This window comes from Molothrus aeneus, chromosome 4 (assembly GCF_037042795.1).
Source record: "Molothrus aeneus isolate 106 chromosome 4, BPBGC_Maene_1.0, whole genome shotgun sequence".
NCBI lineage: Eukaryota > Metazoa > Chordata > Aves > Passeriformes > Icteridae > Molothrus > Molothrus aeneus.
Window position 1 is genome coordinate 66,673,266 of NC_089649.1, and position 21,702 is coordinate 66,694,967.

The 21,702-nt window shown below is 47.0% G+C and overlaps 2 protein-coding genes across 3 annotated transcripts in view; one reads left to right on the plus strand and one right to left on the minus strand.

Annotated features, from left to right (window-relative positions):
- The first annotated feature begins 4,636 nt into the window (after positions 1-4,636).
- LOC136556102 (uncharacterized) lies at positions 4,637-5,779 on the plus strand. The gene has a single exon (XM_066549156.1). It carries the CDS (start codon positions 4,637-4,639, stop codon positions 5,777-5,779), a length of 1,143 nt encoding a protein of 380 aa, XP_066405253.1.
- A 6,527-nt stretch (positions 5,780-12,306) lies between these two features.
- The window catches only part of UVSSA (UV stimulated scaffold protein A), a 44,223-nt gene continuing 34,827 nt past the window's right edge, over positions 12,307-21,702 (minus strand). For both annotated transcript variants that reach the window (XM_066549230.1, XM_066549229.1), the window contains exons 12-13: positions 17,305-17,488; positions 12,307-13,778 (exon numbers count right to left, since the gene is read on the minus strand). In XM_066549230.1, coding sequence (XP_066405327.1) covers positions 13,685-13,778; positions 17,305-17,488 — 278 coding nt within the window. In that variant the 3' untranslated portion in view covers positions 12,307-13,684. The remainder of the gene's footprint in view (positions 13,779-17,304; positions 17,489-21,702) is intronic.

Genomic DNA, 21,702 nt, shown 5'->3' on the forward strand with positions numbered 1-21,702 from the left:
GTTTGAAGATGTAAATTCAAGCGTTACTTTCACCCGGGAGCAGAATGCTGTTACCTGTTTTGGGTTTATTTGAATGCAGCTGTCCCAGAGCATCCTAGAACAGACATAGGGAGAAATTGCTCTGCAGAAGTTTCCAGAGTAACATCCTTCTCCCTGGCTTTGGTGTCCATGGGGTCCTGGGCAGATCTAGCTGCTGATGGTATCCAAGAGGAAGCTCTCTCCCAAATCTATGAAATTCAGTGGTGTTTTTCCTGGCAGGTGTCAAGGGAATAAGCAGATCTGGCCCTCCATTGCCCCAGTCTGGAACTGTAATCTGCAGAGATCTTTTCCTCTCTGTTTAGTTTCCTACATGAAGCAGTTTTAGCTTTGCAGTGGTCCAATTCCAGATCCCACAGGGAAACAGGTGATGGGAGCTGTCTCCTACCACCTCTCCTGCTTTTAAGTTCCTGGTGGCTTGGGCTGTCCCCTGAACCAGGACATGGGACTGTCACCTCTGAGTTTGAGAAGGAACCTGGGCTCCACCTCCTGAACGTGTGCTCCAGCAGGAGAGCTGTTAAGTGCACCAGGACTGCCACTGCCTATCCAAAGCCAGTGACTTTGCTGAAGGTGTGAGGCATTCCAAAAGGAATGGCTTTAAATGGCCGATTCTCATCACTAAAGTATTGCTGTAACATCCTTACCTCTTCTGGTGCACAAGCTACAGAGACATTCACATCAGCTCGGAGTAAAAGCATTTCAAGTGGCTAACAGAATTGGATAAACCCCACAGGCAGCTGCACCACAGCCAGGCACTTGCAGAATGTGGGCGACCACCAGGTGGCCCATCTGCCTGTGCCTGTGCTGTGACACACCTGAACTGGCTTTGTGCTGGCTGGGCTCTTGAGATTCAACACCTCTTGCCTCTGGCTAGAGGCTCCTTGTAACTAGTAACATCCTTATCACCCATTTCCACAGCCACTTTAAATGGAACAGGTTTACTTTTTGTTTTCTACAAAACAAAGTTGGTTTCTTCATTTTTTTTTTCCAATAATGCTCACTTTGATTAACTGAAGCCTTTCCCCAACGTGGAAACTGCTCTGTGTGGCACGATCCACTGTCCATGCAGAACTGCTTACAAATCTCATTTGTATGTTTTGCTTACCGATAAGAAAAGAACTACAAGTATTTTAGCCATGATTTCCAGGAACTTTTTAGTGTTACAGTTTTCTAACTGTATAACTTCATCAACCTAATACCCAGGCTGATAAAGCCAAGCCTCAAGTGAGTTTAGAGCAAATGGAGTCACAAGGCATTGTGCTAAAGAGGAGTATGGGCACATCACCCTGCCCCAGAAACCCTGGATGTGCTGAAGGATGGCTCTCATTCTTATTCTCAAAAGGTCCATACCAAGCTCATTTATGCCACTAAAAGCTCTGTGTTTGAGTGCCAGGCCATACACTCTGTGATCTTTTTTCTTTCCAGACTTTTGTTCCCCAGGTGTAACTGTGTGCTCAGGTAAGAATAACCACAGAGAAGTCTGCTTACAGTTCTTGTTTTTCCCACTGACACAACCCTGGTTAAGACAGGATTATTTAGATGCACCAGGATGATTTAGAGGCACTAGCACAGCTCACTTCAGCTCAGAGTCCCTTCAGGCACACAATATTCAGCATGTATTACAACTGTTCACCTTAACAACACTCCAAGGGCCAAATCACCTCAAGCTGCACAGGTACCTGGAAATCACACACAGCATCCCCAGGAAGCACAAGTACAATTGCAAAGGTGCTGGAGTGAGTTACAGACAAAACCACACAGAGATTATGTGAATGATACTTTTTTTTATTCTTTTTCCCCAGAAGCCCTGAGGACAGGAATAAAAAAGTTTCAGTACAAATGTCACAGGGACAGTTGAGCAACGTTTGAACCAGTGAGCCCAGAGCCTCAAATTTGTAAACTGCTGTAAGTAAACTGACACACAAAAAGTGTGATGTATCAAAAAAGCAGATTGATCTATTTTGAATTTTTGAACACAAAAAGATTTCTATTTAGTGGAGGTATACTGGATCTTTGGAGAGAGATGCTTTCTTAAATTTCTTCTTCCAGCACAGCTACAGATAAACTCAGGAAAAGGAGAAAGCTCCCCCAAACCCTCTGAATTATGTCTGCCCAGGTCTAACAAGAATACTTAAGTGACAACATCCAAGACCTGCTGCATGTATATGTGCTGAGTGGCTCTTGTAGAGAAATAATTGGATAAAAAGTGTCAGTAAATAACAAGGGTTAAGGGAAGGGTTTGTCCCACACTGGACCAGGGGAACATAAAGAAGTGCTTCAGGGGATGTGCAATCTGCATGTTTTCCTATGAAGGGTCAATGATTCATCTTGCCTCAAGGCAAAAAATGAAGAAAAAAATGCAGAGGAAAAACACCAGAAGAGCTTTAAAAGAAGTCATCACTGGCCATCAACCTGTCCCAAAGTCCAGGAACCTTTCTCTGAGTTGGCCGTTTCTGAGCCATCTGCCAGGGAACTTTAACTCTGATAATTCTCCTTCTGCATGAAAGAGGTACTCCAGGAAGACTTTTTTTTTTTTTTTCCATGCATGCTTTTAATAAAGGAAGGGGGAAAGCACACAGATCATGTGATAGGATCAGGTTTAACTCCCAGATTTGACAATTGGGTCCAGACAGGAAGTTTTAGCTGATAATTCTAGAACTGATGTGACTGAGTAGCATCCTTAGAATTACAGCATGGTTTGGGTTAGGAGGGACCTTAAAGATCACCTCTTTCCAGAATGTTGGGGGATCACTTCTGCTAGAGGCAGGGACACCTTCTATGAGACCAGGCTGCTCACAGTGGAACATGACTGACTAACTACACCTTTCTTTTTCCCCTCCTCAGATTTCTGCCATTTCCATTCCCAGTCTTGGTCTTTGGGATCTTTATTTAAGGCCTACAATGGGAACTCCATGGGGTCAAGTGCATCTACTGTTTGCTGGGGACTCTGTAGTGATGACACTTCATGGTCCCAGCAAAGGAGGGCTTAGTTATTGCACAATATAAATTTCCTTTTTTTCTTACAGGGAGAAAACATGTTTTATAAATAACACCTTCAGCCTTTGCAGGCTCAAGAATCTGTGGAATAGTGACACAATGACCTTTGTGGCTCTTTGAAGGTTAATCACCAACTGTCAGTTAAATTTGGGCTGTCTGGGAATCCCAGCAGCCAATGATTACTGTCACATGTTAATGTGTGAGGTGGTGAAGCTGTTGGGTTTGTGTGTTTTCTATTTTGTGTGTGTGTGTGAGACTTCATCCTTAGGATGAAATCAAGTCAGTTTAGCAGTTGATTCCACTGACTTGGTGATGAACTTGGTTTTGTCCTTATGCAATTTTCACCTGAAATCTTCACTGCCCATTAGCAAGACTGACAGTAGAAGTGGCTTAACTTTCCAGTGCAGTCAGTAGATATTACTTGAAATTCTGCCTCTTTATTGTTTTATTTTCAGTATTTCTGAAGTATATCAACATGTTGAAGAACAAAATATGAAGAGAGAGCTCTTGCAAGATTGTTGTGGTTTGTGTTTGGTTTGTTCCGTTCTCCCCTCTCCTAGCTTGGCAAGTTGGTCTGGCTCAAACCCCCAGTTATGTCAATCACGGTTTTCCCCTCCTCATTTTCCCTCATTATCCCTTATTTGTCCTTGTATCCCCTCCCCAGGCCTTCTGCCAATCACCGGCACCCCGCCCCAAGTTCCAGAATCTTCCAGCTAGGGTGTCGAGTGATTGGCTGGTAGGCCTGGGCTCCTCCCCTGACCTATCCCCATTGATCCACACCACCCATCAGTCTTCAATGTATGCAAATTTTCGTTCTATGATTGGTTTCTTGTGTACCCACCCCCTTCCCTTTAAAACCCGGTCCCCGGAGGGGCCCGGGGCTCCTCCTCCGCTCGCCACCTTTGGGTGGCCACCCTGCACTTCCCCTACCCTGGATTAAACCAAGTTAATTCACCCAGCAGAGGAGGGCCGTCTCTTTTCTTCACTCCTGCGGCATGGTTGCTTCAATATCGGTGACTGTTTCCTCTCGCCCCACCCACGGTCGGCACATGCCACTGGCTTCGTGCCAGGGGAGTGCCGGTGTAACTGAAGGTGGCTGGACTCTCTAAATCCCTTCAGCCGGGCCCCCCTTAAAAACAGCCACAGCTTCAGTTGCTGGCGCCCAACGTGGGGCCCCTCTGCATCGATTGCCTGCTCCTGGTTGGCCGGATTTGGGACCAGTAGAGCCTGGACTTACAATCTTTGCAAGGACCCTACGGATTTTGGACTCCGTCCTTTGGACGCAGCAGCACCCCGAGGTGAGCAGGCCCTCTGAGGCAGCGCTCCCCGGGGACCGGACGGGACCTCGAGCACCCCGAGCCGTCCGGCCGCAGGACCCGCTTCGCCGCGCTTTCCTTTGATCGCCCACCGGACACGTGAGTGTTTCGCCGCTCTCCCTGTCGTCCTCCCCAGTCCCCAGGGTGTTCTGCCGCCCTCCCTTGATTTTACAGGCAGGGGCCGGTGGGTGGTCACCTTTTAGTTTTCGTTTTTCCTTTTGCGTGGCAGATTGGGCTCGAAGTTCTTAGTAGTGGACATTTGACTTCGTGGGAAGTCTCTACTAGCTATGGGTGCTAAGCTGTCCACTGCCCAAAAGAGACTTATTATCCAAGTTGAGGGAATCCTTGTTGGGGGGGGAATTGTTTATGAAAAACCTGTTGTTGAAAAATTAATAAAATGGGTCTCTTCTGAGTTCCCGGAGGTTTCGCCTGACCTGATCAAAAATCCGGCCTTTTGGCGGAGGGTTAAAACTCGACTCTCGGAGTTGTTCAGGCCAGGCGACGCTTCCCTCATACAATTGGCCAGGCTTGTTGCCCAAATTAGAAAAATATTGAAAGAAGAAGGGAGCTCAGAACAGGCCACAGTTCGAGTTAAACGTTGCCCCAGTTCGGTTTCGCACCCCAGTTCGGTTTCCTCACCCTCTGTCCCGAATACCCCTTCCCGTACGCCCAAACTTAAAACCGGGATTCTGAAGGGGGCACCCCCCCAGACCAGCCAGGCGCAGGGCGTTCCATCATCCCCTGGCCCTCTCCAGAATACCCGGTCCCCCCGCCCCGAGAGTTCTGGCCAAACTCTCGGGGGCTCCTCGACTTGTCCTGCCTCCCCTGCTCCTGTCCCCAAACCCCAGAGTTATGTACCCCAGTTCGTTGAATCCCCAGTTTGCCCCGGGTCGCCTCTGGTTTCACAAGATGGCCGTGGCGTGACCCAAAATGGAGGCGACCGCATGGTCGAGATGGCGGGAAAACCCCCATCCTCATCCCAGAATCCTTTTCTTCCAAGTTCCAACCCCTTCCTGCCTCTCGGCCACTCCCCTTTCCCCGCCCCTTCCCTCCCGACCTCCCCCCACCTCCACCCTCTATCTGACCCCTCCCATCTCGTTTCCCTGCCTCCCTTTCCCATGATAGCTCCTCCCATCGTTCCTCCCACAATCCCGCCCCTTTCCCCGCCCACCGCTTGCCACTGTGCCCCGCCTCCTGCTCCCGCCTCTGGGGACGGCCCCTCGTCATCGGGCCACCCAGTCTCCCGCCATGCCCCCTCCTCCCCTTCTTCCGGTTCCCACGCCCCTCCCTCTGGTTCCCACGGTTCGGGGTCCGGGGGGGGGGGGGGGTCGAGGGCCGGGAACCGGAGCCGGCCATTGTACCATCGGCGGCTCCGGTTGTTTACCAGCCAGAAGCGGGTGGGGGAGTGCGTCGCCAATGGGTCCCATTGAGTCATTCACAAATTAAGGAACTGGTCAAAGCCCAAAAGGAGTACGGCCGGGAGAGTGAATACTTCCGGGGAGTGTTGGAAGCGACACTTTCCGAAGCAGAAATCACCCCCTTCGATGTCTGGCGGCTTTTCAATTGCCTGCTGAATCCATCCGAGCGGGTAATGTGGGAAGCCGCCTGGAGGAGGGGGGTGACTGAAGCCCTCCCGAGCCTGTGGAGTCAACCCCAATCGGGAGTTGACTTCACGGGTCGCCCTTTGGCCATCGACCAGCTCCTGGGGACCGGGGACTGGGAAGATGGGTACTCCCAGGCGAGTACCCTTCCCCGGGAGGCTCTTAAAGTGTCGGCAGCTGCCGCAGAAAAAGCCTTTTTGTTGCTGCCGGGGGGCGCGCCCCCAACTGCCTTTTCTAGAATCTTTCAGGGTCCAGACGAGACCTTCCTTGACTTCGTGGAGAAGTTGAGGAAGGCCATTGAACATCAGGTGTCGGACGAAGGAGCTAGAAGCACTATCTTGCGGGAGGTGGCGTCCTCAAATGCCAACCAGGCATGCAGGGATGCCATCCTCAGCCTGCCCCTCCACCCGGCACCGCAGATGGCCGATATGTTGGAAGTGTGCGCGCGCAAGGTCCCGCTTCTGACCACCAGGGACAGCGAAAAGAGGAGGATTCAACCTCCCCGAGTTGCCGCGGCAGAAGAACCCTCCACCGAGCAGGGGGTTGCAGCAGCTGTTTCATCGAAGTCCTCCGCGCCTTGCCACCTGTGTGGAAGGACTGGGCATTGGATGCCGGACTGCCCCCTACGGGCAGAATTTTACAAATTTAAAAGGGGGCAGGGACAGTTGGGGGCGAACCCCCCAAAAAACTGAAATCGGAGCGCAGTGCCCCCCTGCGCTCTGACAAAAATCAGGCGGGCCATTTATCATCATCGCGTAGGGGGAAGGGAGATCAGGGACCGCCGCCAACTAAATGTGACCAATACTTACCGGACTTGACGTCTGTTTTACCAATTCAAACAAGACCTGTGCTAACGACCGCTTCTGCTTTTGCACCCTATAGGTTGCGGCTCTCGGAGGCTCTCCACCTGAGGACCTCCGACTTTCAACTCGTTGCTGTCGACCCGGAGTGCCCAGGTAACTGGGGACGGATTCGCTGCAAGTATGTTGTGGTCGGTGATACTAAGCACACACCACCGGCGGTGAACATTATCCCGGGCCTCTTACCATTGGACCCGGGGGTGTTCGCCGTCAGCCTGCACTGTGTCCAGCCCCCCATCTTTTTGCCTAAAGGGCAGATTGTAGCTCAGGCAATCCCAGTGCCTGAAATAACCTGGGATTTACATCAAACATCAGAAAACACCACGCCGACCATCGCATGGGCCCAGGTTTTGGGGCACGAAAGACCTCGCCTCGATTGTTATATCACAAAAGGGGGGGAAGGCAAACAACTAAAAGGCCTGTTGGACACTGGGGCGGATGTCACGGTCATTCCTTCTCGGGAGTGGCCGTCGCATTGGGAGTTGCAAACCGCGCCTGGACACGTCCGTGGTGTTGGGGGTTTACAATTGGCCAGACAATCTAAGAGCATCGTGCAAATCACGGGGCCGGATGGGCAATTGGCTTCTATACGCCCATTCGTTTTGGATTATACGGAGCCCCTGTGGGGGAGAGACATCCTAGCCCAGTGGGGAGCCCGAATTGACCTTCCAGCGGCTCCCCAGGTTTTTCGGGCGGCGGTCACTGATGAGCGCCCTACCTGGAAGCTCAATTGGAAATCAGATAAGCCTGTCCAGGTAGTGCAGTGGCCGCTCAATAAACAGAAATTGGCGGCGCTCAGGGAGCTCGTTGAGGAGCAACTACTTAAGGGCAATATCGTGGAGACCACGTCACCGTGGAATTCTCCCGTGTTTGTCATCAAAAAGCCCAATAAGGACAAGTGGCGGCTCCTCCACGACCTCCGCCAAATCAACAACATTATAGAAGACATAGGGCCTCTCCAACCAGGGATGCCCTCCCCAACGATGCTCCCACAAAATTGGGAATTGGCTGTGATAGATATAAAGGATTGCTTTTTTCAAATTCCCCTCCACCCGGACGATGCCCCGCGTTTTGCATTCACGGTTCCTTCCATCAACCGTGAGTCCCCAAGCAAGCGCTACCATTGGCGGGTTCTCCCGCAAGGCATGAAGTGCAGCCCAGTGATCTGCCAATGGTACGTCGCTTCCTTGCTGTCCCCAATACGTGCAGTGGTAAACGATGCCATCATTTACCATTACATGGATGACATCCTGGTGTGTGCCCCGACCGCTGACATACTTGGCCACGCCCTTGACCTGACAGTCGATGCGCTGGTTGCTGCAGGGTTCGAGCTCCAGCAGGAAAAAATTCAAAGGGTGCCGCCTTGGAAGTATCTGGGTCTGGAGATTACTAAGAGGACCATTGTTCCTCAGAAATTGGCTATCATAACAACTATTAAAACCTTGGCGGATGTCCACCAGCTGTGTGGATCTTTGAATTGGGTAAGACCTTGGCTGGGCATACCAACAGAAGACCTGGCCCCCCTTTTCAATTTATTGAAAGGGGGAGAGGAGCTAAGTTCTCCCAGGACCCTTACCCCAGAGGCAAGGGTTGCACTGGAGAAAATCCAGAGACTCATTTCGGCTAGGCAGGCCCACCGTTGTCATCCGGGCCTGCCATTTAAATTCATTATTTGCGGCAAACTACCACACCTCCACGGGGTGATTTTTCAGTGGGACAACACCGTTAAAGGCAGGGACCGAGGCTCGAGTGACCCCCTCTTAATCATAGAGTGGGTGTTCCTCAGCCACCATCGGTCCAAGAGAATGACACAGCCCGCTGAACTGGTGGCAGAGTTGATCCGGAAAGCTAGGCTGAGGATCAGAGAGCTGGCAGGCGTTGATCTTGCGTGCATACACATTCCTCTAAAAGGTAATTGACAGCCTCCTGCAAACGAATACATCTTTGCAGTTCGCTCTGGACAGCTACCCCGGCCAAATTAGTGTTGATCGGCCGGCCCATAAATTATTCAATCAGGAATTTGTGTTATCTACAAAATCGATCCAGAGTAGAACCCCTCTAAAGGCAATGACCATTTTTACTGACGCGTCCGGAAGATCCCACAAGTCAGTCATGACTTGGAGGAATCCCCAAACTCGGGAGTGGGAGTCCGATGTCACCGAGGTTGAAGGTTCACCTCAAATTGCCGAGTTGGACGCAGTCGTCAGAGCCTTTGAGAGGTTCCCTGGACCTTTCAATTTAGTTACGGATTCAGCCTATGTAGCGGGTGTAGTGTCCAGAGCTGAAAATGCTGTGCTGCAGGAGGTGTCAAACCCAAAATTGTACGACTTGCTCTCCAAATTGGTTCAATTGGTCTCCCACCGAGAGCAACCCTTTTATGTCATGCACGTGAGATCATACACCGATTTGCTGGGGTTCATAGCGGAGGGCAACCGGCGTGCCGATGCCCTTGCCGCCCCTGTTCAAGCGGCCCCGCTCCCTGATCTCTTCAGTCAAGCCAAGATCAGCCACCAGTTGTTCCATCAGAATGCGCCTGGCCTGGTTCGGCAGTTCCATCTGACGCGCGAACAGGCCAAGGCCATTGTGGCTACATGTCCTCACTGCCAGTCCCAACAGCTCCCTTCTGTCCCTCTCGGAGCTAACCCCTGTGGTTTGTCCAGCTGCGAGGTGTGGCAGATGGACGTGACCCATTATCCATCATTCGGCCGCTTTAAGTTTGTACATGTCTCGGTGGATACTTTCTCTAGTGCTGTCTTTGCCTCTGCCCACACAGGTGAGAGGGCTGCGGATTGCAGGAAGCATATGCTTCAGGCATTCGCGGTCCTGGGCATCCCTAAGGTAATCAAAACAGATAACGGCCCAGCTTACAAATCCAAGGAACTGCGGAGCTTCCTGCAGCAATGGGGAATAGAACACAAGACCGGCATCCCCTATTCCCCAACAGGCCAAGCCGTGGTGGAGAGGACCCACCAGAGCCTTAAAAGGGTTTTGGAGCAACAGCATTCGGCAGTGAAGGTGGAGTCCCCTCACATCCGTCTCGCACGGGCGTTGTATACTATCAACTTTCTAAATTGCTCCTTTGAAAATCTCAACCCGCCCATAGTGCGACACTTCGGGAAGCACGAGGAGCTGCGACCTAGGGCCAGGCCCCCGGTCCTCATTAAGGATCCGGAGACCTGGAAAACGGAAGGGCCATTTGATCTCGTGACCTGGGGTAGGGGATACGCTTGCGTGTCCACTCCCTCAGGTCCGAGATGGATTCCATCAAAGTGGGTCAAGCCCTTCCGCCCTAAGCGGGGTGCAAGACCAGAACCGGTCCCACAGGTAGCAGAGGCGTGTTGGCGGCGGAAACGGAGGAACTGGTGGGTGAGCCACCATTGACCACGGTCCTGACCCCCCCCCCCTCTCAAGCCAGACCTTCTTAATTTATATTTCTGTTTCTTTTTAGTTGATCTCCCGCCTACATGGACCCGATGACCATCATTACCCTCCTGACAGTCCTCCTTATCGAGACTCTACCACCACCTGCGAACCCCTGGGTAGTTCCCCAGCCAAAGGCGAACGTGTGGAGGACCCTCGCTCAAGCCATGGGGCAGGAGCACATCTGCCTGGACCTTGGCTCTGCTGAAGACCCGATGTCGTCCTGCCTAGTGGGGATCCCTCTCCCTCTTTTTGAGTTTCCCTACCCCTTTAATGTTACTTTAGGTTTATTAGACGCCCAGAACGCCTGGAGGGACGGGCTCAAGAAATTGACCCCCCTACAGTCCGACCCCCCAGAGCTCCATCTAGTCGGCTCCGCTAGAGCATCGGCTTGTATCTGGTTTCAGTATTCCCCCCTTTTCGGTTCCTCGAGGTACTCCAACATCGGGCCGCCTAGCCCGGAGTACCAAGCAGCACGGTGGTGCAATTTCACCATCCGGTTGCCATTTGCATCTACCTCAGGCACCAAACCGCTGGCGCTGCCCCGAGGAACATTTTTCATTTGCGGAGACCGGGCGTGGGCTGGCATCCCCCCTCGTCTGGCCGGAGGCGTCTGTACGTTTGGCAAGCTGACGCTGCTTAACCCCAACGTCACTCAAATTAGGGATTGGAAATATAAGAGATCGCAGTCTAAATTGGCAATATCCAAAAGAGATCTTCGTGATTTCGACCCGGACTGCGACTCCAAAATTGAACATTGGGCCAAACCAAAATCGGTCGCGCTCACTCTCTTTTTGCCGTGGGTGTCGATCGCGAAGTCTCTGGGTGAATTGGGCCGCCTGGAGTGTTGGGTGGCAAAGCAAGCAAATTTTACCTCGGCTGCCTTGACTGACCTCCTCGCAGACGAGGAAACAACTAGGAAGGCGACCTTGCAAAATCGGGCGGCCATCGACTTCCTCCTGCTACTCCACCACCACAGCTGTGAGGAATTCGAGGGCCTGTGCTGTTTAAATCTGTCATCCAAGGCAGAAGATGCGAGGGTCTCCATACGCAAGATGAAAGAGCTCGTCCACGAGGTTAAGAGTGAGACATCGGACTGGCTGGGGGACCTGTTCAAGGGCTGGGGACTGTCAGGATGGGCTGGGTCCATAGTTCGGTCCGTCTTATATTTTGTTTTAGTTATATTCGCAATTGTCATCGCCTGCTCCCTAATGTGGGGATTGGTTAAGAGACTTCTGCTGAATGCCTCAGCGGCCAACATAAACCATCTGGAGCTTTCAGATGTCGAGGAGGACCCTGCCTCGACTTCAGACTCTGAAAGCGTGAGCGGTGGAAGCCTGGACTTTAAAACAGCACAAGAGACAACTGCCGCCTGATTATAAGGGACTGTTTGCTTTCTCCCTTCCTTTTCTTTTTAAAACAAAAAAGGGGGAGATGTTGTGGTTTGTGTTTGGTTTGTTCCGTTCTCCCCTCTCCTAGCTTGGCAAGTTGGTCTGGCTCAAACCCCCAGTTATGTCAATCACGGTTTTCCCCTCCTCATTTTCCCTCATTATCCCTTATTTGTCCTTGTATCCCCTCCCCAGGCCTTCTGCCAGTCACCGACACCCCGCCCCAAGTTCCAGAATCTTCCAGCTAGGGTGTCGAGTGATTGGCTGGTAGGCCTGGGCTCCTCCCCTGACCTATCCCCATTGATCCACACCACCCATCAGTCTTCAATGTATGCAAATTTTCGTTCTATGATTGGTTTCTTGTGTACCCACCCCTTCCCTGTAAAACCCGGTCCCCGGAGGGGCCCGGGGCTCCTCCTCCGCTCGCCACCTTTGGGTGGCCACCCTGCACTTCCCCTACCCTGGATTAAACCAAGTTAATTCACCCAGCAGAGGAGGGCCGTCTCTTTTCTTCACTCCTGCGGCATGGTTGCTTCAATATCGGTGACTGTTTCCTCTCGCCCCACCCACGGTCGGCACATGCCACTGGCTTCGTGCCAGGGGAGTGCCGGTGTAACTGAAGGTGGCTGGACTCTCTAAATCCCTTCAGCCGGGCCCCCCTTAAAAACAGCCACAGCTTCACAAGATAAATTATCAAACAACAGCATCAATTGCTTTCTATGCAGTACTTGTGCAAGTCAGAAAGTATTTGGCAAACTGTAAATTAGCTTTTGTCTGAGGTGGTCAGAAGCTACACTGAGTTGTTAAAATTTTCCCAATTTTAAATCTTAAGAGTCTCCTTACACATGAGAAAACACCTCCAACAGGTGAGTAACTAAGCCTGTGCTATAGAGAATCCATTCTACTCTGCAAGTATTAGAGACTTTTGCAGGTCACTTTGAAATTGATTTTCAAACATAACCCTCCTGATTGTCTGGATTTTCTTTACCCAGAAAGCTGTAAGAAATGCTGTAAGAGCACAACTGGTCACTGTTTCATTCTCTCTCCTTAAGCTGGACTACAGCCAGCAAACAAGTTTGGGAGATTTGTTTAAGTACCCAGCCAAGAACTACAACCCACAGTGGATCCAAATGTACATTAACTCTGTGGAGTTAGAAGATTCCAGGTGCTTGTGTTTATAGCTAGGTCCTTAGACTCTGGGGCTTTAGCCTGATGTAATTTTATCTGTTCCAAGCCAGGCAGTTCACTTGTGCCACTCAAGTGATTTTCTTAAACTTCTTATTTTCACCTCATACTGGAGCTTTTTTGACTGCAGTTCAAGTGGAGCACATTCTGTGTACCTGTACAGACTTTCACAATGTGCTGCCCAGGAGCAGCTCTGAGAGACACTGGGATGCCATTTTGGGAAGAAGCAGGCCAGGATGATCTTGGCCATTTCAGCTTTCCCATCTGTGCCACAGCTACCAAGACTGACTTAGCCCCTGGAATTCAGTTTGCAGAAATCAAACTCTGCTCCATTTATCATCTGAAGGCATCAACTGATTGGGATTTTTTTACTGTGCACCAAGGTTTTTGTAGAGGTGCTGCAGGAGCTGCTGTGCTGCTTGGTGTGGCTCTGTTAGTACAGAAGGCTGAGAAAATGCTCTGTGCATTGCCATCCCTGGCAGCAATCAAATTGTTTTTAAAGTATCTTTTTCCCTGCAGGCCTGGAAGTGCAAAATTAAACATACATACTGTCAAAGGAAGTATAAATTACATGAGTCCCTTAGGAAGGAAAAGACCAAGCCCCAAAACATGAACAGTTTACCCAAATTATGTACAAGTCATAAAACATCTCATGCATATTTCAAATAATTATCAACTTTTTAAATGCATTCAATTCCACACCACCACATCTCTTCCAAAATTAATATTCACTATCAAATAAGTTAAACTTGGAAACAATTTAAAAATGACACCCATAAAAATGTGCTTAGCAAAGTATTGTAGTGTAAATAGAAATATCTTTGATTAAGGGTTTTGCAGTTGCACTCTTGCAATAAAGAAGGGCAGAGGTGATTAAGAATTTAATTCAGTGCATAGTTAAACTGGTTGGCAAACTTCTCGTGCTTCCTTTGGTCCACCCGGTTCATGGCTTTCATGACCCGTTTCATGGCCCCTCTGAAAGAGAAACAAAACAATAATAATATTTCTGTTGAGTCTACTCAATCTCAGAGAACATTTATGAATGTTGGGGAATTTGATTAATCACTATCAGGCTTCTGAGCATGGCATTGATGAGGCTGAACAGATTTGTCTTGTTAACTAAATTAGTTGCAGCAATATAAATAGTTTAATTCAGCAATGATTTTATTAACAGGAGTAAACAAATTCAAGTCTTTCAGTTTAATAGCTGGGTATTCCACCCTCCCAGCATTATTTCTTAGAGCCACATGGAGCAAGTTTGATTTTCAAAAGCACCTAAGTGGTCTCAGGGAAAAAAAAACCTGTAAGTATCTAACACGATCCTAAAAAATTAATACTCAGAAACCCTTATGAAATCAAACCCACAAGCCAGAATGTTTTTGTGAGGGAAGGGTTGGCTGTTCAGTTCATGTGAGCTTCCACAGGTTACTAAAACTCTGTTTCATCAGATGTGGGCTGAGTTAGACTCTTTTGCTCCCACCAGCAGCATCCCCATTCCTGAGCAGCAGCTTTTAATCCACAAGAACAACTCTCATTTAGGAAGACACCAGAGATTATTGTCTATCTCTCCAGGACAGGCTTCTGCTGCAGAAGAATTCAGCACAGGCAGGACAGTGTGGCCAACACCTCACTCACACATCACTTGCAAATGGGATCTCTGCTGCCTCAGGATGGGCAAGACCTGAGCCCTCTGCATCTCCTGCTGTGCTTGGATCAAATATGAGTCTCCTCAAGCCAGGTCTCATAAACTCTTGGAGGTCTATTTCACACCCAAGATAGCTCAGCTACCTTAGAAGGCATAAAATCAGCAGAATGGCTTCTGTGGTAGTGTTGGAAACAAAAAGGTTTTAATAAAAGGCAAAATAACAAAACTCTTTACAGAGAAAATCCAATCCAGGTGCAAGAGGCCCTCCTACCCTTGGTAAAACACCTCACAAAAGCCATTAGTTTCTTTGTTCTCTTCTTTTTCTAGTAAATTCTCAGGCTGGACTTTTTGGCTCCTGTCCAATTAGGAATCCTTAAGTTTGAGGTGAAGTCCTCAAGGCCCTATGAGATATCTTTTCACCTAATTGAGGAGAGAAACTTCTGGGCTTATTTCCTTTTTAAGGGGACAAAGGATAGTTTTGTCATTCCTTCAAGAGGAGGCACATTCCTACACTTGGAGAAGGCTCTGGAACATCCTTCAGATTCAAAAAGGAAGTGAGAGAAAGAACTTCAGAGCTGTTAAGCTTTCTGATGCACCCAAATCCAGTGAGGGCCTGTCTGTCTCCCTGTTGCTGCTCCATTGGCTGCCATTGTTTCCTCCCAGTAAAAATGTGCCCAGAGATTTCTCTAGGGAGGGGCTGCAATGCTTCTGAGCTGGGTAATTCAGACACCTCCTCTTTTTTCCCCCTCCACAAACTTTTGAGTGAAGATGACACAGCTAAGATTTTGAGGCTGAGGAAGGTGATGAACAGCATGAACAGGAGTAGGAGATTGTCATAAAAGGCAGAGAGAGAGCAGGCCCCTACATCCTCCAGCTGGTAAGGCAGAGGAATGGGTTCACAAACACAGAACAGTAAGAAGAAGCAGAAGCAGTCAGGAAAATGTTCTGCTGTGAATATCTGCTCCCTCAGAAACTTAAAGCAGCTGCTGTGCAGGGCTGAGGGCACCTTGCCTCTGGAATTTTGTTCCTCACTGGATTCTGAAGTTCCAATTTTTACTGGTTACTTCAGATGCCTCTGGAACAGAAGCTCAGCCATCTGAGGCTGATGTTTGCAGGTGTCCTCAGCTGTCCCCCTGCCTATGAAGGCTGTTATCCCCCAGCACATCTCCAGGTAAACATGGCTGATGTGTGAGGGAGAGCAGCTACAGGCTTGGTTTGAGGGACTGGCCCATTCAAAAGCAGGGCACTGACTGATGTCTCCTTTGATTTCTACAAATTTGGCAAGTTCCATCACACAAGCAGATTGTTTCAAGGCCCGTGCTCTTAAGACTCTACACTGTCACAGTCTGCATTTATCACTTCTGAGGATGTTCCCCAGCTGTACAGGAAAATGAAGCTAAGACATGCATCTGGGCAGTGTCCTTCAGGTTCAGCCCTTACACACTATTCCAGCTCTCCTTCCAGGGTTATCGCCAATAAACAAGCTGACTTCTGGTTTGGTAACTGTTCTCTGTAATGGCTTCATTTCCAAAGCCATTTTGAAACATCTGAAAGAGGTTTCTTCTTAATAACACTCTAAATGGTGGGATTAAAGATTTTCTCAGCAGCGAGTGCAATGAAAACCAACATTCTGAAAAAACACCCTGGAAGAGGTATACTTTTAACAAAAGTCTGCCAATAAAGTTACCAGAGTAAGGAAAATGTGGTCATGGTTTTGCACTTCAAATATTACCTAATTGGTAGGAGAAAAGTGAGCCTTTAGCAGTGCAGAGTGGCCCTGCCACTTTCATGTCATGTAGGTTTTACATTAGCACCAGTGGATTGTGTGATACTGTAAATGAAATGAGATCCCACTTTGATGATCTGTGTGCAATTTCACTTAGCTTTATTGGCAGACTAGAGCCTGGGTTTATCACCTATACATTTCAAGTAATTTGGGGTTGTTATAAGGAGCCAAGGTTATCATCTTGTTTAGTGCTGCAAAGCATGAAACCTATTAAAAACTTGACAGGTTTGATTCCCTATGCCTGGCACTAACACACACTCAAAATCATTAGCACAAGCCACAGTAAACCATGATATGAAATTCTAATCACTAGAACTGTATGTCTCTGACTTCTAACTAAGACCAGGTAACATGAGAAATTCACATAAAATGTGCTATTTTCATAACAAAAAATAATGTGGATTTGGCTTTGTTATTATAACCAGTACATCAGAGAAGGGAAAATTGAGTTTAAACAAATATTGTGTCCTGGATGCTGTTCAACTCATCCAGTATCCTTAGAGAATAACCCACCATTAATGATTTTATAATAATTTTTCTTTTTTGATTTGACAACTTCATTTTTGACATGTGAAACTCTTTAAATAGCTGCAGCTGCTTCCCATTTGATAAAGACCAGTGCATGCTCAGGCAAATTAACGTTGTAGCCACATCTAAGCAAGAACAGGCATCAAAAATGGTGTTAATAGTGGACAGATGGAGCTACTGTATGTTTTAAAGCACATTTGGGAGTGGCTGGCAGGCCCACAGCCACCTGAGATGCTGTGCCTGACTAATAAATGATCATCCAGAGAAGCCAAACCAGCAATTAAAGTTTTTAAAAAATTGAGACAGGATGAAAAAAGCCTTTCATGGGAAATTTTGCAAATTAGTTAAAAATCACTCTTGAAGAAATAACCTTGTTTGTCAGTACCTGCTATTTTTTACCCTCCAGACATATGGAAGATATTCTTGCTTGCAGTTAGCCAGAGAATCTGATTAGTAAGTGCATGTTAATGTAGAAACAGAAAGTACTGTTGAATCAAACAGAAATAGGAATTAACAAGCTTTAAAGAACAGAAGTATCTTACTTATTGAAGACTTTCTTCTCAAGGCGGGAACGAGACGTGTTAGCCTGTTGCTTCAGGTCTGTCAGATTTGGATATTTTTGCTTCTTCCCTTTCTTTTTCTGTCCTTTTCCATTACTTTTAGAGGAACCAAGATCCAGTCCTGTAGCAGCTTCAATTTCTCTCATGAATTCTGGATCTCTCCACTCTGCTCAAAAGACAAAACATGAACTTTGAAACCCCAAACCCAGGGAGGATTTGCAGTCCCCTAAGGAAGAGGCTCTTGTCAGCAGTAGGTGAGGGCAGAGCCACACAAGTTGCACACACAAAGGAAGGGGAGGATAAAGCAGTTTCCCAAAATGACAGATCTGGGTGAAGAAGCCCTGCCAGTCTGTATTAGTAGCTCCTATGGATAAAACTGTTCTGTAGGAAGACCTAGGTCAAGGTTTTTCAGTGGCACAGGAACTAAGTTCCAAGGAAACTATTCCATGCAGGAGAGGTGAATAAACATAGTGATTATTATTTGAAAATGCCAACAATGTAGCTGAGGAACTTATCTGCAGAAATAAATTCAGCATAAGCTTAAAAATAAGCCTAAAAAAATTGAATATATCAACTTTTTAGCAGAGTAGGGCTGGCAACATTGTGATTTCTTTTCTTCAATAATATTTACTTTAAAACATGAACTGCTATCAGACATCTCCATAAAATGCTTGAGTAGGATAACATGACCCTGTTGCCATGACACCCATTTTGCATCTGAAAAAGATACTGCTTTCTAAGTATCCCACATTGCCTCAGATTAATTATCTAAATCAAGTTTCTTCTCTTGACAATGGCACAAGTTAATTTATCTAAACAAAATCTTGCTTCAAATTTTTTCAAAACCTTAATGCTTCAGAATCCAGACACACACTGTAAGTGGATTCTGATCCTACATGCCACCAGAGGAAAAAGCATGAACAATTTAGACTGTGGACTGTTTAATGAAGCTGCAGTTTTTCACCTTCAGTGTAGTCTTGTGTATCAAAACAAGGTAGCACAAAGTACAAAGTAAAAATGTGGCTGGAGGATGGACATCTGCCAAGGGGAAATTTAGAAAAAATTCATTTCATTGTAAAGACTTTGAGCATTTAGGTTGGAAAAAATTGTAGGAAGTACTACTTCAAAAAGAACATGGTCCACACTCAGCAGAAATGCCAGAAGTCTGCATTTTAACAACAGTAATTGCCAGTCATTTGGCATAGTTTCCCTTAAGTCAGTCAGCCTTTGTTGCCTGCAGAAACTGTAACACCAAATGTCTACTCCTCTTACGTAACAACTTTGTAAATATAGAGAAATAAACAGTCCTAAAGGACTCTACAACTTCATTTATACACCAAGATGGTCACTGAGTGTGACAAATGCTGCTAACAACATTTCAGGAAGGTCAGAGGCAATGTCCTCACTTAAGAACACAGTGTTAAGGAACAGCAGAGCAATTTTCCAAGGAAAGGTTAGATCTAAACTACCATCATACATGAAAGCAAGGCCTGATTAAAATCCAACACACCAAAAAGCACGAGGAAAACCAAGTTCAAGAGTTGCATAGGAGAGTTACAAAGGGAGAAAATAGAACACATATACTTGATAGATCATAAGACCTCACTGACTTTTTTTTTTTTTGAAGTGAGGGAATACAGAACAGCACAATTCAGATACAGGAACGATTAATCCAAGATTAAGGAAAACTGTCTAAACAGTTTATCTCCCAGTAATAAGAAGGCGTCACAGTTTAGGAACCCCGTGAATGGAGCAATTGTTTAAACACAACGAAAAAATGCCGGCATCCAGTAGAGATGAAATGAGCATTTGAGTAAAATGAAGGAGCAATTTAAAAGCTTTTGAGAAAAATCAATAGAATGCCAGGGAAGAGCAGGCTTTTTGAGCATTGATGGGCCCCTAAAGCTCTTCATACATTGTTACTGAGTTTAGCAGCAGGGAAAAGAAAATTACACAGTTTGCAAGGGTAGGCGGGAATCGATACTGTAGTTAGTAAAGAGACGCTATTTCACATCTGAGTGGCCAGCGGCCTGCCTTCACCAGCCTGTCCTGATACCTGTTTGTTAACAAGTCACTAAGGGCTGAAAAACCAGATACTCTTCAGGGTTGACACAAAAAATAGGCACTTAATTTGCTCCTGTGTGTGAACTATGGGAAAAGGATGAACGCTGCAGATTAGCGGGTCAGGGTAATCCCAAGTGATTCACGGTTCCAGGACTGAAGAGCCCAAAGCACCTCTCTGTGGACATCAGCTGGAGTTTAAAATTTTGTACTAAGATAATAAATGATCCATAATAACAATGACAGTGTTGTCAAAACACAGTCATTAGCACACAAACCTATTTGTTTCCCCCTTTAATCACACAAAGATAGAAACAAATCTACCATCCCATAGGAAGGAGATGCAAGAAGAATTTTGGTGCAATTTAACCATACAACTGATCCCCAAATTTAAAGTGGTTTTTTCCAGATTTTTCAAACTGCCATCATTAATGATGTTGTCAATCAAACAGTTCCTGACTGTCCAGTGGGTTCCCAGTTGTGTATTTCCCATAGCTGCACTGCTCAGAATTGCTTCAAGACCTTTGTAATCAAAAAAACCCCAAAACCAAACACCACTGAAAACCAACCAAACACACCCCTCCAAACCACAAGCCTCAAAACAAGCAAAAAAAAAAAACCCTAAAAAGTTGATGAAAATACTCTAAAGCAAATAGAAAATTAGCAAGGCAGAGCAAAAAATAAAGTGGATAGAAGTATTTAGTGACATCTGGTAAATCTATGGCTTTAGAAACATGGAGGATTTTGTCCAAATTGAGTGCCACAGCTTGTGCAGTATGTCCCCAGCCAGATGGGCTGGACCTTTGTGTGACATTTCAGCTTAACAACCACACTCCGTAACACAAGAAGCAATGCCAACACTGGTTTGGGACTAACAGACACATCCTTGTGGACCAGAGGTGAGAAGCCTCTAACAACACCGAGCTGACACTGTAATAAAAATAAATACTATGTCTAGCCTCAAGCAATGGCAATTTCACAGGGAAAAAAAATCAATATTTTTCAGTCCAAGTGATTTTTATACCAGAATATTAGTTTCCAGTTTGAGATTTCAACAACACCTATCAGTTTAATTTGCTAGTTGGAGTTTGTCATAACTAAGCTGGAACTTTCCTTTTTAACACAACATCCACACTCCTATCCTGGTTTCCCTGTGACAGTCCAACAGTGTGTGTTCTGCTGGCTGGATTCCAGTTCAGAGCACTTCCTCTGCCTGGACAGGGATGGAAACTACCTGCAAATGTAGCACTTTGACACCTGCAAATACCAGAAGGTGTTCAGTAATTGCTGCACTGCTGTGCTGCTGTAATCACCAAGCACTGCCACTCAAAGATGGTCAAACAAGTATTAAAGGACACTGGGTGGGTCAATTCTATGTTTTAATGCACATTCATTCCACAGAGACCTTTCTGAATGCAGATTTCTGTTTTGAATACAGGTAACTGCTCCTCAGGCTCTCAAGAGGTTTCATTAAAGGTTTAGTACTTTTATTAATAATATGCATAACAGTCAAACACCAAGGCAGTCAAACCTGAAGAGAGAACTCTTGCAAGGGAGCATTGTACAGGATATCAAAATGCTAATGCCTATGGGTAAGTTTAATTAAAATCCAGAATACTCACCTACAATAAATAGCTCAAACCAGAGAAAACTAAGACCTGCTGAGGGAAGCTAGATTAAAGAAAAGCTGTCCCCTCCAGTTATACACTGTGTCTTTGCTGGATAGATCCCTCTCTCTCACCTTCCTCTGCAGTCCATCAACTGCCAGTAGCTTCCTGGTTGTAGTCCACCTGTCCATCACTAACAGGGTTCAGCTGTACTTACTGCAAGAAAGCCTTTTATTCCCCTTGGAAGTCTTCCTGCCTGTGTATTTACTGCCTGCATTTCTCACCTACCAGTCCAGAGCTGCACCTTGGCTAAAAATGTCCAAATTATCTTGGGGAAGAAGGAGCCCTCCCCTCCACACCTGAAGGCTGCAAGAAGAAGGCCAATACTTTTGTTGCCTATTCCCAATTATTTAAAAACAAAAATCCAACACACCCTCTCAAAACTGGTGGCAACACAGTGATCCTAATAATATTATCATTATATTGCATAAATCACTACTGTCAGAGACCAGCAAGATTAGATATCTTTGCAGAAGCACAGAACAGTTACTGCCAAGCACTTCCCAGGGAACAGGTCCAACCATCCTTGATAATCATGTTCCTTAAGACAAAGGCTATAACTGGTCTGTCTGAGCAGTGTTGGGACCATTACAAAATCCACTGGAAATAAAGCTCAAATGCAATGTTAACATTATTCTATCTACACATGTAT

What these genes read in the sequence shown, in the direction of transcription:
- LOC136556102 (XM_066549156.1), top strand. Translation starts at nt 4,637, where the DNA reads ATGGGTGCTAAGCTGTCCACTGCCCAAAAGAGACTTATTATCCAAGTT.